The sequence below is a fragment of the Polypterus senegalus genome, chromosome 1 (assembly GCF_016835505.1).
Source record: "Polypterus senegalus isolate Bchr_013 chromosome 1, ASM1683550v1, whole genome shotgun sequence".
In the NCBI taxonomy this organism is placed as follows: Eukaryota; Metazoa; Chordata; class Cladistia; order Polypteriformes; family Polypteridae; genus Polypterus; species Polypterus senegalus.
Window position 1 is genome coordinate 115,748,920 of NC_053154.1, and position 20,025 is coordinate 115,768,944.

The 20,025-nt window shown below is 37.7% G+C and overlaps 1 protein-coding gene across 2 annotated transcripts in view; it reads left to right on the plus strand.

Annotated features, from left to right (window-relative positions):
• The window catches only part of nmd3 (NMD3 ribosome export adaptor), a 49,405-nt gene that overhangs the window by 16,407 nt on the left and 12,973 nt on the right, over positions 1-20,025 (plus strand). For both annotated transcript variants that reach the window (XM_039756678.1, XM_039756687.1), the window contains exons 6-10: positions 3,077-3,205; positions 6,301-6,391; positions 8,510-8,588; positions 9,213-9,309; positions 9,850-9,967. In XM_039756678.1, the coding sequence (XP_039612612.1) occupies positions 3,077-3,205; positions 6,301-6,391; positions 8,510-8,588; positions 9,213-9,309; positions 9,850-9,967 (514 nt within the window). The remainder of the gene's footprint in view (positions 1-3,076; positions 3,206-6,300; positions 6,392-8,509; positions 8,589-9,212; positions 9,310-9,849; positions 9,968-20,025) is intronic.

Genomic DNA, 20,025 nt, shown 5'->3' on the forward strand with positions numbered 1-20,025 from the left:
CATTAAACTTGTATCCCGCCTTACCCGTGGGCATGACAAACGCCAGCGGCAGCCTGTCAATGAACTTAATTTAAACTTTAGGTTTACACCGTGCTTTGTTTCCGAAGTAGCAGCATTCATGAATATGGTTGTATATGTCACTCGCTTGCTTCTTATTGTTTCTCTGCCTTCTGAATTATATAATGCAGTTTTCTTTAGCGCTTTTTGGAGCTCTTCCTGGTTTTCTACGTACTGCGTTGACAGTCAGTTCACGTGATTACGTGGGAGGCATGATGATGTCACACGAAACCCCGCCCCCCACGGTTTTCGAGCTCAACTCCATTACAGTATATGTAGAAAAATAGCTTCCAGTTATGACCATTACGCGTAGAATTTCGAAATGAAACCTGTCCAACTTATGTAAGTAAGCTGTTAGGAATGAGCCTGCCAAATTTCAGCCTTCTACTCACACGAGAAGTTGGAGAATTAGTGATGAGTCAGTGTATGAGTCAGTAAGTCAGTGAGGGCTTTGCCTTTTAGTAGTATAGATTGAGTATTTTCATTCAAAATCTTAATGCAGGATTTTCCTTTAGAATTCTCTGGTATAATTCAGAATTCATTGTTCCATCAATGAAGGCAAGCTGTCCTAGCCCAGATGCAGCAAAACAGGCCCAAACCATGATACTACCACCACCATGTTTCACAGATGGGATAAGGTTCTTATGCTGGAATTTAGTGTTTTCCTTTTTCTAAACATAACGCTTTTCATTTAAACCAAAAAGTTCTATTTTGGTCTCATCCGTCCACAAAACATACTTCCAATAGCCTTCTGGTCTGTCCACGTGATCTTTAGCAAACTGCAGACGAGCAGTGGGTGGGGAGGGTAACAATGGTCTTGAATTTCCTCCATTTGTACAAAATCTGTCGACTGTGGATTGGTTGAGTCCAAAATCTTTAGAGAAGGTTTTGTAACCTTTTCCAGTCTGATGAGTATCAACAACTCTTTTTCTGAGGTCCTCAGAAATCTCATTTGTTCATGCCATGATACACTTCCACAAACATGTGTTGTGAAGAACAGACTTTGATAGATCCCTGTTCTTTAAATAACACAGAGTGCCCACTCACACCTGATTGTCATCCCATTGATTGAAAACACCTGACTCTAATTTCACCTTCAAACTAACTGCTAATCCTAGAGGTTCACATGCTTTTGCCACTCACAAATATGTAGTATTCAATCATTTTCCTCAATAAATAAATAAATGATCAAGTATAATATTTTTCTCTCATTTGTTTAACTGGTTTCTCTTTATCTATTTTTAGGACTTGAGTGAAAATCTGATGATGATTTAGGTCATGTTTATGCAGAAATATAGAAAATTCTAAAGGGTTCACAAACTTTCAAGCACAACTGTACACCACTTGATTAGAGTAAAAGAAGCTACACATTTCTTTCACTATCTTCAAATTAGGAACTTTGTTAAACAGAACCTTCCCGATTTTCCTCATCTTGCACCCTCATCCATGCTGGAAGAAATATTGCTCAATTCCAAGGACTCAGACACCATCTCTGCAATATATAAAATCATTTTACAGTCCCTCCCTTTCAAAGATCCAAGAGGAAACTGGGAAAAACATCTCTTAATTAATATATCAAAAAAGGAGTGGAAAGTAGCAATGCAGAGAATTCACTCGAGCTCCATATACACAAAGCATACAATTATACAACTCAAAATTATATATCGAGCACATCTGTCTCGTCTAAAACTCTCCAAAATGTTTCCAGGGCATGATTCAACCTGTGAACGCTGCAATCAAGTCCCAGCTTTACTGGGTCACATGTTCTGGGCCATCATTAACCTCATTCTGGACCAAAGTTTTTAATTACTTTTCAGACAGCCTTGGTCTCACAATCCCTCCTAATCCACTAACAGCTGTGTTTGGGGTTCTTCCAGGTGGGTTTAAAGTGGAGAAAGTCGAACAAACTGTGATTGCATTCACTACACTTTTGGCACATAGACTTATTCTGCTAAGCTGGAAGAACCCAAACTCTCCTCTTTTAAGTCCGTGGGAAACTGATGTTTTATACTATTTGAAATTGGAAAAAATCAAATACTCAGAGATTCTGTACAGACTTTCTTCAAAACATGGCAGGATCTAATCAGTAATATTTTAAAATAAGCTCTTAAAGCACAGAGGAAACAATTATTTCTGTATTTCTTTGTCTTCTGCATTCATCTCTATTGGCTTATCAAACTTATTAATTTAGGTATGTTTACAAGCCTTAAATTTTTACGCCGTTTGCCTTGCTCTCTCTCAGGGGTGGGGGGTTGACTTGTTCTTAACTCAGTTTTACTTTTTGTAAAAAATGATTGATTTGTATGGAATGATTGCAATAAAATTAATAAAACTTCAAAAAAAAAAAAAAAGTAAAAGAAGCTGACAAGGACAGTGACAGTTGCTTATGTGCATTTATTTTGGATGTAAAATCAGATTGGGGTAAGGGAAATCTCATGTCTGCTGCACAGTGTGTTCATTCTGGGCTTGTACAGTGGTTGAATCGCAAAAGACCTAAAATGCTTGAACAAAAAATAATCACTCAGACTGGTATAGCTTTTTTTTTTTTTTAACAATTTTTTCCACCAAATTTGGGTAATGTTTGTGATGAACCTGGTGAGAAATTCATTCAAGATATTTCTCTCATGGAAGCAAAATATCAAGACCATTTCAATCCTAACATGGTGGGTGGCTATTGCTGGTTGCAGTGGGCTTGAAGCACGTTTGCACAGTTTTATGTCCTGTTCATTATAGGTAAGTTGGAGTATCCATTGAGTACTTCATGATGTACCTGTCCTTTCTTTGTACTTGTCATGCTGTTACTGTTGAGACCATTTTTATTCTCACAAAACTTTACCTTTGAGATAAACAGAGCTGGTAATCCCAGGTCTTAGAGATTCTATTACAATATGGTTTGTGTAATTTTGCAAATAATACCAAAAATATGATATTGCATCACAAGTGATTTTTGGCCATTTTCCCCAGCCTTCTGTTAAGATATAGATGTTTGTTTTATTTATTTATTTAACTTTTCCTTTAGGTTATGAATGGAGCCATTTTGCAACAAGTTTTTGTGGTGGAGTTTGTCATTCAGGCACAAATGTGTGATGATTGTCACCGCATTGAAGCTAAAGATTTCTGGAAAGCGATAGTGCAAGTCAGACAGAAGGTAAACTTAGCTTACATTTATGATATAAATGATATTTATTACACTATGTAATAATGATTTATGAATATTAATATTCTGGAAGATAATGCTGTGTATTTTATAGTAAAGTCAAGGTCTACAGATGTTGTTAGGAAATAAGAAAAAAGTAACACGTGCAGTGATCCATCAGTTACTTAAACAAGTCCATTATTTAAAGTGCGATAGACCATATGTATTTTGTGGTAAAGTTGAATTGATTATAATAAATGCATAAGTGAAAATAACCAAATTACTGTTTACAAAAATATGTGAAAAGAAGAATAACATTTCCTCAACTGGCACCTACCCTTTACAGCTGACCTCAGAGTAAGAGTACAATATGAAAAAGTGTAAAGGGGCTATAGAGAGATTGAGCAACTATCAGGAAGAGAGAGCAGCAACCCTCAGCCAAACTGAAAAAAAACTACCAGTATATAACAGATAACCGTTTCTTGACATTAGAGCCTGTTGATCCATTGATCTGTAATGAGGAGACCTGAGCAAAAGTCAAATTCTAGAAATAGTTCTGAAAAGTTTTTCTGTTTCTTTCGAGTGAGAGGCTAATTCGAAATTGATGGCAATAATACTCATTAGGAGTTTTGTTTTCTTGATTCGATTTAAGGAATATATAGAAAGGTCCAGGAGAAGGATGACTTGGCAAGAGAAGGGAATTTCTACACTAACATTCGATTGAGTTGGAAATGAAGGATCAGTCAGGAGTGACTGGGAATAACTTTAAAATACCTACCGGAAACCTCTAGAAACGTTTTGGGAGCAGTGTTAACAAAGTTAGTGGGATAAGCCTGTTGTAAAATGTTTAAGGGCTAAGATATGAACCATGCATAGATTTACACTGAGCATGCTGTTGATTGGGGTTCAGTGAAGACAGGGTGATATTTTTTTTTAAAAAAGAAAAACTGAAATATCATATGGTCCTAAGTATTCAGACCCTTTGCTGTGTGTTGTCTCCACACACTGAGGAGAGGCAAGACACATGACAGCCCGCGTGGAGCTTGCTAAAAGACACCTGAAGGACTCTGAGATGGTGAGAAATAAGATTCTCTGGTCTGATGAGACCAAGATAGAACTTTTTGGCCTTAATTCTAAGCAGTATGTGTGGAGACAACCAGGCACTGCTCATCAATTGTCCAATACAGTCCCCACAGTGAAGCATGGTGGTGGCAGCATCATGCTGTCGGAGTGTTTTTCAGCAGCAGGGACAAGACGACTGGTTGCAATCGAGGGAAAGATGAATGCGGCCAAGTACAGGGATATCCTGGACAAAAACCTTCTCCAGAGTGCTAAGGACATCAGACTGGGCCGAAGGTTTATCTTCCAACAAGACAATGACCCTAAGCACACAGCTAAAATAACGAAGGAGTGGCTTCACAACAACTCTGTGAGTGTTCTTGAATGGCCCAGCCAGAGCCCTGACTTAAACCCAATTGAGCATCTATGGAGAGACCTAAAAATGGCTGTCCACCAACGTTTACCATTCAACCTGACAGAACTGGAGAGGATCTGCAAGGAGGAATGGCAGAGGATCCCCAAATCCAGGTGTGAAAAACTTGTTGCATCTTTCCCAAGAAGACTCATGGCTGTATTAGCTCAAAAGGGTGCTTCTACTAAATACTGAGCAAAGGGTCTGAATACTAAGGACCATGTGATATTTCAGTTTTTCTTTTTTAATATATCTGCCACAATTTCAAAAATTATTTTTTTTGTCTGTCAATATGGGGTGCTGTGTGTACATTAATGAGGAAAAAAATTAATTTAAATGATTTTAGCAAATGGCTGCAATATAACAAAGAGTGAAAAAATGAAGGGGGTCTGAATACTTTCCGTACCCACTGTACATACAGTTGTGCTCAATGCTCATAAGTCTATATACCGTGGCAGAATTTAAGATGTGTACCATACTTGAATGAAAAGATGACTGATCATTCAAAACACATTTTATTTACTTTTAATGGAATCCAAATTAAATTATAAGGCATCACAGAATAGCACAAACAAATTAACCAAAGTATAGTAATAAAGAGATGGTCCCTGTTCAAATGTTGCCTACCCTCTGTTCTTACTACATGTTTTGCCCCCTTTAGCATCAATAAATGCATGCAGCCTTTTATGATAGTTATGGATGAGGCTCCTGATTTTCTCAGGTGGCAGAGCTGCCCATTCTTTTTGGCAAAAAGCCTGCAGGTACCGTAAGTTATTGGGTTGTCATGCATGACAACTGCATGTTTGAAATTGCTCTAAAGTGGCTCAGTGATGCTGAGATCAGGAGACTTTGATGGCCACTCCAGCACCATCACTTTGTTTTGCTGTAGCCATTAGAAGTCAAGCAAAATTACACCTTTTATTGGTTAAATGAACAGATTACAATATGGAAGCTTTTGAGGTAACTCGGGGCCCATTCTTTATGCAGTTTGTAATGCCATTGAAATGTTGACTTGCTTTGTTTTTTGGGTCATTGTCATGTTAGAAGATGCAAGTGCATCCCATGTGCAGCCTCCGGAGTGATGAATGCAAGTAGTCGTCTAATATTTTCAAATAATATGCTGCATTCATCTTGTCATCAATTTTCACTAAGTTCCCTGTGCCACTGTAGCTAACACGTCCCCAGAACATTAGAGATCGACCTCCGTGCTTCACAGTAGGGATTGTGTACTTTTTATCATGGGCCTCCCCAAACATAGTGTTCATGGTTATGATCATACAGTTCAGTTTTTTCATCAAGGCAAAGGACTTTTTCCAGAAGTTGTGAGGCTTGTCTGGATGCTTTTTGATATATTGTAAGTGGGCATTGGCACAGTAAAGGCTTTTTTTATTACAACTCGACAGTGGGCTCCATTTTTGTTCATGTATGTTGTGTGTCTATCAGCCCTAACATTCAAGGGTATGTAAACTTTTGATCAGGCCTATTTGGGTGGTTTCAGTTATTATTATGATTTGAAAAGGGCACACACAATTATGTGTTAATAAATTGCTTTGCCTGAGCACACTGTGTGTTTGTGTGTCTGTGTGTTTATTTAAGTAAATTAAATAAATAAAACTTTTTTTTTTTTGGTTTTTAGACTGTTCACAAAAAGACTTTCTTTTACTTGGAACAACTGATACTAAAACATAAATTACACCAAAACACTCTGCGTATTAAAGAAATTCATGGTATGTAAATAGATAATGTGACATATTATAAGATGGTATCTAGGTGTTTTTCTTTGTTTAAAAAAAAAAAAAAAAGTGATTAAACTTTCATAACATTGTGCAAAAGGCTATTTAATTTCTTGTTGGTATTGTATGGCATGTAGAATATCTGTGATACTATTAAAAGTAAAGTTTCCATCCTTCAAGATCCTGTACATCCTATCAAACAGGTACAGCTTATTCTAAACCCATTAGCCTCTTAAACTGAAAATTTAATGTGAAATATAGGTATTCATCCAGTATTGTTGCTTAATGTACTGTATATTGAAGAATATAGATTGAAAATGTAAAGTATTATTGGCATTTATCAGTTCTTTCCTTCATTTCATTTCTGTAGATCAATTAAACAGCTAAATATTTTTCATCTCATTAAATATTGTAATAGGAAGAGACTTGAGGCATGGCAAGGTTTGGGGCAGCCACCCATTTAATCCGGTTTCCTGGCTGCAAAAGCAATTGATTCATCAGAGTCAAGTTTACACAACAGAGTCCAAAACAGAACTGCCTCCCAGAGCAAAGGCAGGAGGCTTTATAGGGCGGAAGTGATGTCGTCCCCGGGGCCGGAACCGGAAGTGATGTTGTCCTCGGGGCCGGGAGTGGAAGTGATGTGTCCCGCTTCGAGGTGGCGGCTCCTGGTGGGATTTCCCGGGAAAGACCTGTAGAGAACTCAGAAAGAGCGTTAGCGTACCCCTTCCCCCCCAAACAACCCCCCGGCAGATGTATAATCAGTCCTCTCTAAGCCCTTCAGCTGCCTCCCATGCACACGTGTGTGACAATATATTCTCCAAAAAACCTGTTGTGGATAAGACCTTTATTTACATCCAGCCTAACAACAGGTCATAAACCTGGATCTATATCCTGTTAAATGATAAACTAAAATCAGTGAATCATGTATAGATGTTAATTGTACATTTTTGCATAAGGCTAACTTTGTCGATTGTTCAAAGAATACTTAAATACTTACTATACTTAAGTCAAAATTAGTAGGAAGTGTGTGCAGCTTATTCTGTGGTTAATCTGAAATGGTCCCTTTACTACTGTTTCGTAGCACATGAAGATATCCCACTCAACATTGTGTTGTGCAACAATATGCATTTTGAAAAAGGGTCAGTTACTGAATTTGTTATGATAGACAATAAATCAGTAATGAATTTTCACAGGCTTTTAAAATGTATTTTCATCTCTTTCAAGCTGCCATCTTTGTTTGGGGCAGGGCGGGAACTAGGAAGATGCTCAGGTTGGTTAGGCTTTTGGTTCAAGAAGGAAAAACAGTGCTGTGAAAATGTTTTTATCTGCTTCCTAATATCCTCTGTTTTTGCAAACTTTGTAGAACAAGTGGGATCAAACATTTAGGCAAAATGCCATATTAGGGAAGGAGAAATTAAGTGAACACATTGTTCCTTGAATGAAGCATGGAATTAGTTTAAAAACTAAGATATTTGACACCCCTATTACCCCAGTTACCCAAGAGTAATTGCCAAATAGTTTCATTACTGGGTTTTAGTACCTTTAGTAGTAATAATCACAACTTAATGCTTCCTGTAATTTGATTCAGTCTTTTACCTTGCTGTTGAGAAATTTCAGCCCACTTTTCTTGGCAGAGCTGCTTTAAATCAAACACATTTGTAAGTTTGCAGATGTAAACTGCTCATTTCAGGGCCTGTCGCATCTATATTGCACTGAAGTCTGGACAAGGCCGCTCCAGAACTTCAAATGTGTTTCTTCTGGCCAGGCATTCTCCTTAAGAATAATCTGGTAAAGTGCAAAATTAAATTTTCCTTCAACAATTTTAAGTATTTCAGGTCAGGATGCAGCAAAGGATTCTTGCACCATCACACTAGTGATGTTTTATTACAGATGTGATGTTCTTATTGTTGAATGCTGTATCAGTTTTAATGCCAGACAAAATGGACTTGGGCCATCCTACGAGTTCTACTTTTGAATCATCTGTGATGTTATTCTTGGATAGCAGAAGTTTTTTGCCTTGCTGCTGTCCCATGAAATGATTTTTTTGTTATGATGTAGCCATGAGTACTTAACCTTGTTATCATGAAACATGCTTTTTTTCATTTTTTTAAGATGGAATTGACTTCTATTATGCCTCAAAGCAACATGGACAGAAAATGGTTGACTTTCTACAGTGCACTGTCCCTTGCAGGTACTTTAATTATAGAGTTAAAGTCAAATGGAAAAAAAATCCTTGCAGAATTGGACATTATCAAATGATTCGTGACCTTGCTTTCTGTAATACTTTCCAAAGCTCAAAATAACATACCAAAAAAAATGAAACCGTGTTCCCTATTGTTTCTTTAATGGTTTATTTTTACTTTTGATAGATGTTAGTACTTACAAATATTAATTTCTTTTTTGACATTGCCAGGTAATCTACAGTAGGTCTGGAAAGAAGTAATATTACTAAGAACAAAGTGCATCTAGAAATGTCTTGGTAGTTAAAATTATTCCTGCTATATTACCACAATTTGAATTTGGACTTAAAGCAGCAAGCCAATATATACAAGTTTTGATATGTTTTTAAATTACTGATGTTTGTAATCAGTAGTGAATTGTGGTGAATAGCACTCCAGTTAGGATTATATACTTTTATTAAACTGTGTTATTACTTTTTCAAAGTTTTGATATGTATTTTTCTTGCTTGCGCTTTGATATTTGTATAAATACTTTTATGAAATAAATTAAAATATTAATTTATATATTTCCTTAACCTTCATTCTGTTTACCTGGCTACAAAATTATTTAAATTATCAAATTATTTTTTTTAAAGGTCTAAAGCATCTCAACGGCTAATCTCGCATGACATCCACTCTAATACATACAACTATAAGAGCACTTTCTCCGTGGAGATAGTTCCAGTTTGCAAGGTATATTTTATTATTAATCTGAACTTTTATTAAACCATGTAGATTACATTTTTGTCCAAACATTGTGGCATTTTGTTTCCTTTCTGGGCGTTTCTGAAGAAAGGTGTCAAAAGAGATTCCTAGCTTTAAGTGTGCCAAAGGCATTAGTATGAGAATTCAGTTAGCGCCTCCCTGTTCTCCATCTAGCCAGCCACCAATCTATCAGTGTTTTACAGTGGGTTATGGTGGCAAATTGCTGAATAAGGTAGCCCAGTTTAGAAAATAGAAACTATTTCTTTGTATTAGGAGAAACAAAGGTCTTTTATGTTTATAGGGAGAAACCGAAAGCATATGTCTTTATTTTGTCATCACAAAAATACAGTAATCTGATATAGTACTATATCCTGACAATAGTGGTTCACAACACAACCTGAAGTGCTGATATAAAAGGAGCTTTAGAAAATGACACAGATGTCTTCCTTCCCATCACTTTTTATGGTTTATTATGGTTGGTTTTTATGATGCAGCTTACCAATTTTTTTTGTTGGTGTGTTTATGTAGGACAATGTGGTTTGCCTTTCTCCCCGCCTCGCCCAGAGTCTTGGAAATATGAATCAAATCTGTGTGTGTATTCGAGTGACTAACACTATTCATCTTATTGATCCTTGCACCTTACAAAGTAAGTAACTTTAAGGGTGCAGTTTGTTGTTATTATTTCATACATTTACTTTACACAATTACAGATCATTTTTTACTTATACTAAGGAGATAAATTGGCTCTGTGTCAGAATTTATGTTATCTAAATGTATTATGGAACTGGATCAGTCTGATATAGCACATTTGGGCTCTGCATTGGCTGTATTAAATGCTCCAAGATGCCCTTTAAATTCATAATTTTCCATCTTTTTAAAAAAAAAAAAAAAAAAAATATCATAAGGCTTCACTGTTTTTTATAGCTGACCTCAATTACGTTCAGTACTTTATGCTTCCCTGTTTATTTTTGTGACCTTAGCAACAACATTAATGAAGTATTTGTTTAGTGAACACAAATCCTAATTTGATTTTTTAATTATTTAATCATTCCAAATACCAGCCTACATTAAATTCTGAATAACATAACTTTTTACTGAGTTTCGACTGCTGTTGCTTGCATGCATTATACAACAGCAAAAAAGTACTTTTTGGAAATCCAAACTTGCATTTCAATGCTTTGGGTCTCTGATTAATGTTTGAGTATACTACAGCATAAACTTTGTAAACATGCTCAATCTCATTTATGGTATTGGGGGACTGGTGACAATCCTAGTAATATTGGATGCAAGGCAGGAACTGGCCCTAGGAGGACTTGCAGTCCATCACTGAACAAACTTATGTACACATTCACACTTGGACAAAACCAATCTGGAATTGACCATTAACACACGTCTTCAAATGGCGTGGGAGGAAAATCATGACAAAGTTGATTTATTTCAGTAATTCCATTCAAAAAGTGAAACTTGTATATTAGATTCGTTCATTACACACAGACTGATGTATTTCAAATGTTTATTTCTTTTAATTCTGGTTATTATAACTGACAACTAATGAAAGCCCCAAATTCAGTATCTCGGAAAATTAGAATATCAATTAAGACCAATGCAAAAAAGGATTTTTAGAAATGTTGGCCAACTGAAAGGTATGAACATGAAAAGTATGAGCATGTACAGCATTCAATATTTAGTTGGGGCTCCTTTGGCCTGGATTACTGCAGCAATGTGGCATGGCATGGAGTCTGTCAGTCTGTGGCACAGCTCAGGTGTTATGAGAGCCCATGTTGCTCTGATAGTGGCCTTCAGTTCTTGTGAATTGTTGGGTCTGGTGTTTTGCATCTTCCTCTTCACAATACCACATAGATTTTCTATGGGGTTAAGGTCAGGCGAGGTTGTTGGCCAATCAAGAACATGGATACCATGGTCCTTAAACCAGGTACTGGTAGTTTTGGCACTTTGTGCAGCTGCCAGGTCCTGTTGGAAAATGAAATCTGCATCTCCATAAAGTTCGTCAGCAGCAGGAAGCATGAAGTGCTCTAAAACTTCCTGGTAGACGGCTGCGTTGACCTTGGACCTCAGAAAACACAATGGACCAACACCAGCAGATGACATGGCACCCCAAACCATCGCTGACTGTGGAAACTATACACTGGACCTCAAGCAACGTGGATTCTGTGCCTCTCCTCTCTTTCCCCAGACTCTGGGACCTTGATTTCCAAAGGAAATGCAAAATTTACTTTCATCAGATAACATAACTGGACCACTCAGCAGCAGTTTTGTCTTTAGCCCAGGCAAGACGCTTCTGATGCTGTCTCTTGTTCAAGAGTGGCTTGACACAAGGAATGCGACAGCTGAAACCCATGTCTTGCATACGTCTGTGCGTGGTGGTTCTTGAAGCACTGACTCCAGCTGCAGTCCACTCTTTGTGAATCTCCCCCACAGTTTTGAATGGGTTTTGTTTCACAATCCTCTCCAGGGTGTGGTTATCCCTATTGCTTGTACACTTTTTTCTACCACATCTTGTCCTTCCCTTCGCCTCTCTATTAATGTGCTTGGACACAGAGCTCTTTAGCAATGACCTTTTGTGTCTTGCCCTCCTTGTGCAAGGTGTCAATGGTCGTCTTTTGGACAACTGTCAAGTCAGCAGGCTTCCCCATGATTGTGTAGCCTACAGAACTAGACTGAGAGACCATTTAAAGGCTTTTGCAGGTGTTTTGAGTTAATTAGCTGATTAGAGTGTGGCACCAGGTGTCTTCAATATTGAACCTTTTCACAATATTCTAATTTTCCGAGATACTGAATTTGGGACTTTCATTAGTTGTCAGTTATAATCATCAAAATTAAAAGAAATAAACATTTGAAATACTGTACATCAGTCTGTGTGTAATGAATGAATCTAATATACAAGTTTCACTTTTTGAATGGAATTACTGAAATAAATCAACTTTATTCTTATTTTATGACCAGCACCTGTAGACACGGGAAGAGCATGCAAACTCCGAAAAAAACACTTCTGATATTCCACCTTCCCATTTTGTTACATTCATGTTAATTTTCTGGCATAGTTTGGGGAGAAATACAAGATGATCTTTTTTTTTGTGAAAATAAAATGCAATTTAAACACTTTAGGTATGTGTTATGTCACTTGATGTAATGCAACCACATAAAAAGTAATTATTAACTGGCCTAGTTATTTATTTATTTTTATTTTGTAGTGTTTAAGTTGAGAAGTCAACATTATGTCAAACATTCAAGTAGCAATGTTTTCTCCAAATTATCCCATTCGATAATTTCACTATAAAAGACATTCAGGTGAAATTCCATACTCCTTTCCCATCTGTCCCATAGCATTAATCCGGTGTTCCTCACAGATCAATAAACTTATTCAGTGTAAATATTCCTGCTTCACATTTGGACTCATTGCTCCAGTAAATGTATTTTATTATTAAATACAGTATAGCCAATTAAAATCCTGTAAAATTGTGTGTTGCATACAGTTATACATAGTGTCATATGTAGTGCTTAGTTGCTACATTTCAAGACAATAAATACACACCTCTGTAAATAAGAGTACAAAACATTTTTTTATGTATCTCTCTATTATAAAAGAAAATCCTGGTGGAGAAAGACGGGAGATGAGACGTGATCTTCATGTTAAGATCATGGAAGACACTTAAAAGACTCGCGAGACAAAAGAGAATGGCCACAGAGCGTCTCGCGGGGACCTTAAACATGAGATTGTGCAAAGAGATTGACCCAGGACCATCTCGCGATGACGTAGAACATGAGATTCTTGCAAGACACGCCCTACTTACAACCAATAAAAAATAAGACCACGGGCTCCAAAACACTCAGTTGTGTAAAGGCTGCACACACAGATCCAGGGCTCCTAGCACATATAAAGCATATAAGGACAATACGTTATAAATGAAATGTCGACGACTAAGCGAAGAAGAAAGCAGCGCAGAGAAAAGAGACTCAAAAGCATTGGAGAGAAAAAAGAGCGAAGAACAACAATTTAGGTGCAAATACAGAAAATAAGGAAAGAAACTATGAGCCCAGAACAAGTGGAATTGGGGGAGAAAAAAGCACGTCCAATCAGGCTCAGAATTAAAAGACAGACTAAAGGACAAAGTAGAATTTCATAAACATGTTCACAAACGTTGGTGCTATACACATGCAGAGCAGGGTAGAGATTATGAAAGCAGTGGAATTCAAAAGACTCAAAAAAAACGTAGGCACGAAGCACATGCAGAGCATGATACAGAATATGAAAACAGAAAAAAACGTCTCAAAACGAAGAAAGTAAACGTCGCATTAGTGCAAAAAAAAAAGAAATTATTACTCGGAGAAATAACGAAAAGGCGAATAGAGATTGAATATATGGACATAGGTGATATGTCAGAAGTATGTAAATATTGTAAGGCTTTGAAGTTTAAGTTGGAGATTTTCAAAAATGTGGTTTATCTCGATGCATTTATTGGTTACTTTGCAAAAAAAAATATTATCTGCTGATGACGTAGCTTGTTTGTTCTGTGCTGAAATTCCAAACAGAGAAACCTATCCTGAATTATGGTACAAAGTCATTAAACACATGTCTCACTGACCTCATTTAAAAGATTCAGCATATTGAGACTTGAAAGATTTCAAATGTTGTTTTTACAGAAGTTCTGAAGTAAAAGTGAAACTAATGAAATAGCAAGAATTCAAAGAAAAAAAAAAAGTGTGTATCTGGAAAACCAAACACGGGTTGGCGAGTGAAGCCCCCTAGTAGTACATTAATAACTGGAGACAGAGGAAACAAATTTTCAGGAAATTTTCTTAGATTTGCTAATCGAATCGGCAGCATTTGAATTAATTTGATCACAGTAAATGCTGATGAACACCAGAAGAAGGCAATCCACTGCTATCTATACTAATAAAAGGCAAAGCCCTCACTGACTCGCTCACTGACTGACTCACTCATCACTAATTCTCCAACTTCCTAGGTAGAAGGCTGAAATTTGGCAAGCTCATTCTTTACAGCTTACTTACAAAAGTTGGGTAGGTTTCATTTCGAAATTCTACGTGTAATGGTCATAACTGGAACGTATTTTCGTCCATATACACTGTAATAGAATGCAGCTCGATAGCCGTGGGAGGCGGAGTTTCGTATTAAAATATTTAACCAATCACATTTCAGCCGTCAGTTGTTGCCAAGCAGAGAGAATAGACTGCAGCTCGATAGCCGTGGGAGGTGGAGTTTTGTATTAAAGCATTTAACCAATCACATTTCAGCCATCATTTGTTGCCAGGCAGAGAGGCTTTCACAGTCTGTTGTGGAGGCACTCTAACACAGAATAAATGTCGATTAACCCGTTGCTTCAACCAATCAGATTTTGAGTTGGTGTCAGTAGGGCCCTTTAGCAGGCGTACGGCAACGTCACCGTATTCAGACCCATTGATTGGATAGAAGCCGATATGAGGAACTCTACGAAGCCATTGAACGCACCAAAAACGCTCTGAGCGAAAAGATCGTCGCATGCACTACGGCCAACTCCATGGCAGGATTCTGGACAATATTATTTGCCAGACACAGACCAGATTTCAAGACCATGAAAACCTGATGTTTGAGCCCCAGAAGTTTCGGGAATACAAGAAAAATTTCACGCGTGCAGCCATTTCCACTTTAACACAACAGCCACTGAGCACTTTTTAATCTGTCTCGGCTAAAAAAAGAACAGAACTGACTGTAATGCATGCCATGGATGATTTTGCAGGAGAATCTCCCACTGATCTCCTTGACTTATTTCATCAGAAAAATCTGAATGAGAGCATGGGGCAGTTGTTCACATTGGTATATTTGGCGGTGAGCATTCCTGTGTAAACTGCTTCTGTCGAACGGACATTTTCAGCCCTAAAGCAAAATCAAACTTATGCCACAAATATCATAGGGCGGATTCACCTTTCAGCATTAGCTTCGATGGCGATAGAAAGTGAGGTTTTGATGGAACTGAAGGGCACGGATAATCCGTACGACAGAGTAATTGAACTGTTTTTGAGGAACGAGAGGACGATGGATTTTGTTTACAAATAATCTGAATTTTTGGTGAACAAAAAGTTGCGATTTTCCTCAATAATATTGCAAGTTTATGAGTTATTATTGATGTTTTTTATGTGTGTCGCGGCTGTGGCTGCAGTAGAAAGGAACTTGTTCATCCCTGGTTTGTCTATAAATTAAAGGCATTTATTGTGGCTATAGAAGTATCCCGATCTACATACTGTCAAATAAACGAACCACACACCGTGGCGCAACACAAGAGGCTTCGCCTCTAGCGCTGACATCTGAGGTTCGATTCCCGAGAGGGGATGCAGTGAGTGTGTATGCCTGATGATCCCAGAATTAGGGCGAAACATGTGCAGCGTACTGTTTGCATTATTTGACAGTAAAACTATTTCAATATATTCAATATATATATATATCACCGCTTCCCGATTCATTTTACCCTCGCACCCCCTTGGTTTGAGAAGAACTATGAACAAATATGAGGTTAACGCAGAAAAACAGATCACCAATTGAAGCTTTATGAATAATGGATACTTTATTCGCCATCAATAATTGTTTTGGTAAAGCCATACTCGGTGTAAACCTCCTTCCATGTTCTAATTTTTTCGCGACTGGCCATGATTAAATGAACGGTAAAAAAGTAAGAGCAAAGCGAGGGTGACTTATCCAGGCACGCAGGCGACAGCTCAATAGCTCAAATTTGGATATAAGTAGGTTCTATTTAGTCGACAGAAATATCTTTGGTAGGAATGTAAGTTGAATTTAGTCTTTAAATTTTTATGTTGAACAAAAATTTATGCAATGATGACTAAATTTAACTTACATTCCTACCAAACATATTTCTGTCGAATAAATAAAAATTACTTATATTTAAAATTTAAATTGAACTTGAAGAAATACGATAGTTCATAATACCCACGCAGCACTACAATAAGTGCTCGTAGGAGCAGGAGTCCTCCGTTTTAACAAGCAGCAGATTGCACTGATGCGAAATAGCCTGCCCATTTTTTAATTATTTAGGAATGGATAGATAAGTTAAGATTTTATGTATATATATGTATATATATATATATGTATATATGTGTGTGTGTGTGTGTATATATATATATATATATATATATATATATATATATATATATATATATATATACTAATAAAAGGCAAATCCCTCACTCACTTACTCACTCACTGACTCATCACTAATTCTCCAACTTCCCGTGTAGGTAGAAGGCTGAAATTTGGCAGGCTCATTCCTTACAGCTTACTTACAAAAGTTGGGCAGGTTTCATTTCGAAATTCTACGCCTAATGGTCATAACTGGAAGGTATTTTTCTCCATTAACTGTAATGGAGTTGAGCTGGAAAGGCGTGGGGCGGAGTTTAGTGTGACATCATCACGCCTCCCACGTAATCACGTGAACTGACTGTCAACGCAGTGCGTAGAAAACCAGGAAGACCTCCAAAAGCGCTTAAGAAAACATGCATTATATAATTGAGAAGGCAGCGAAACAATAAGAAGCGGCGAAAGTGACATATACTACCATATTCATGAGTGCTGCTACCTCGGAAAGAAAGCAAGGTGTAAACCTAAACTTTAAATTAAGTTCATAGACAGGCTACGCTGGCGTTTCACATGCCCACAGGTAATGCGGGATACAAGTTTAATGAGAGGGCGAGGATATAAACGAGAGTTTTGATCACTTTGTAACTAAGTTAAAATTGTAGGTGAAGGGCTGTGCTTATACAAATGTCGAGAGACTGTGTTTGTGGGGATTGACAGTTAAGGCGGGTGGGGAGTCACGTCATCATCTCCCTCCCATTCATCTATTTCGCTCTGAGCTGAGCTCAGCTACGCCGTCTTCGAAGCAACCGTCAGACTGCCACCAAATACTCACAGAAAAATCCACAAGTTAATACACATGCGGTCTCTAGAGTTTCTCCACACTACTTACAAAAGGTCACATTGACACTCGTGTTACGTTATTTTTAAAATCTTTCCTTTTCTTAGCACAAGCACAGCTGAGAAGCTTGATGCATGTGCTCCATAAGCGCTTAAAAATAATGCATTTAATCACACTTTGCATTACAAGCAAAGGGGAGCTTTTGTCAATGCATGATTTCCTGGTACACCGATTACATTGATCAGCGCATCCCGATTCATTTTACCCTCGCACCACCTTAGTTTGAGAAGAAGTATGAAAAATATGAGGTTAACACAGAAAAACAGATCACCAATTCAAGCTTTATGAATAATCGATTCGCCATCAATAATTGTTTTGGTAAAGCCATCCTCCTTCCATTTTATAATTTCCCCGCCACTAGCCATGATTAAATGAACGGTAAAAAGTAAGAGCAAAGCGAGGGTGACTTATTTAGGCAGGCATATATATGACAGCAACACTCATGACAATGTCAATCATGTTACGTTATTATTAAAATGTTTCCTTTTCTTTTTCATTACTTCTTTAACACACTACTTCTCCGCTGCGAGGTGCGGGTATTTTGCTATATATATAATATATGAATGACCTCCAAAGAGCTGAGACTTTTGATATCATGAAGCGTGTCTGCAAAACTGGGGTCTCCTGCCCAGCAAAAGTCGAGCAGCCAGCGCGTGCATAGCTGTGCCGGCCTTTGAGACGCTGACTGCGCTTCTGCCTTAAGTCAAAGTGAGCACTTTTAATTTTTTTCATCCTCCCCCTGCGCTATAGCCCAGACAAGTGCAAACACGGGACCCCTTTTCTACACCACGGCAAAATAATATTAAGGCGATTCACACTTTCTTTTGCACTTATACGATTATGAGGTCCTCAGCTCGGATTATGAAGACACGCACAGGAGTGGAGGACTGACAGTGCCATCACAGCCGATTAATGGCGGGGACGTCTCACCAGTCTACACAAGACCCACCGCGACTGTCCCCAAAAGGCGATCATAACGTCAGCGAACACATCTCTATACTATATAAAAGAAAAAGGCAACTTTCCTTTCTTTACACCTTTTTCCTTTTATCCCAAACCAAAGCCTTTCTCTCTTAACACTGCAGAGGACACAAAACTAATTTTCTTTAAATGCCGGTAAGGCACATTACCAGAGGCACAAATTTGAACGTTCACATAGAAATGTACATTTTCAATGTACCTGTACTTCTTAAAATGTTAATGTTTTACTGTTTAATAACTTATAGACTATAATTTATTATTTTTCCCTTGCATTCAGTGAACAAACCTATACACACACATATAGACACATACACATACATATACTTGTGTGTATGTTTGTATATATATACACACATACACACACACATACATACATACATACATACACACATATATATATAATTTGTGTGTGTGTATGTATGTATCTGTGTGTATATATGTATGTATATATATATATATGTGTATATGTGTATATATATATATATGTATATATATATATATATATATATATATATATATATATATATATGTATGTATGTATGTATATGTATATATATATATATATATATATATATATATATATATATATATATATATATGTGTGTGTGTGTGTGTATATATGTATATGTATATATGTGTGTATATGTATGTGTATATATGTATATGTATATACACTCACCTAAAGGATTATTAGGAACACCTGTTCAATTTCTCATTAATGCAATTATCTAATCAACCAATCACATGACAGTTGCTTCAATGCATTTAGGGGTGTGGTCCTGGTCAAGACAATCTCCTGAACTCCAAACTGAATGTCAGAATGGGAAAGAAAGGTGATTTAAGCAATTTTGAGCGTGGCATGGTTGTTGGTGCCAGACGGGCTGTTCTGAGTATTTCACAATCTGCTCAGTTACTGGGATTTTCACGCACAACCATTTCTAGGGTTTACAAAGAATGGTGTGAAAACGGAAAAACATCCAGTATGCGGCAGTCCTGTGGGTGAAAATACCTTGTTGATGCTAGAGGTCAGAGGAGAATGGGCCGACTGATTCAAGCTGATAGAAGAGCAACTTTGACTGAAATAACCACTCGTTACAACCGAGGTATGCAGCAAAGCATTTGTGTAGCCACAACACGCACAACCTTGAGGTGGATGGGCTACAACAGCAGAAGACCCCACCGGGTACCACTCATCTCCACTACAAATAGGAAAAAGAGGCTACAATTTGCACGAGCTCACCAAAATTGGACAGTTGAAGACTGGAAAAATGTTGCGTGGTCTGATGAGTCTCGATTTCTGTTGAGACATTCAAATGGCAGAGTCAGAATTTGGCGTAAACAGAATGAGATCATGGATCCATCATGCCTTGTTACTACTGTGCAGGCTGGTGGTGGTGGTGTAATGGTGTGGGGGATATTTTCTTGGCACACTTTAGGCCCCTTAGTGCCAATTGGGCATCATTTAAATGCCACGGGCTACCTGAGCATTGTTTCTGACCATGCCCATCCCTTCATGACCACCATGTACCCATCCGCTTATGGCTACTTCCAGCAGGATAATGCACCATGTCACAAAGCTCGAATCATTTCAAATTGGTTTCTTGAACATGACAATGAGTTCACTGTACTAAAATTGCCCCCACAGTCACCAGATCTCAACCCAATAGAGCATCTTTGGGATGTGGTGGAACGGGAGCTTCGTGCCCTGGATGTGCATCCC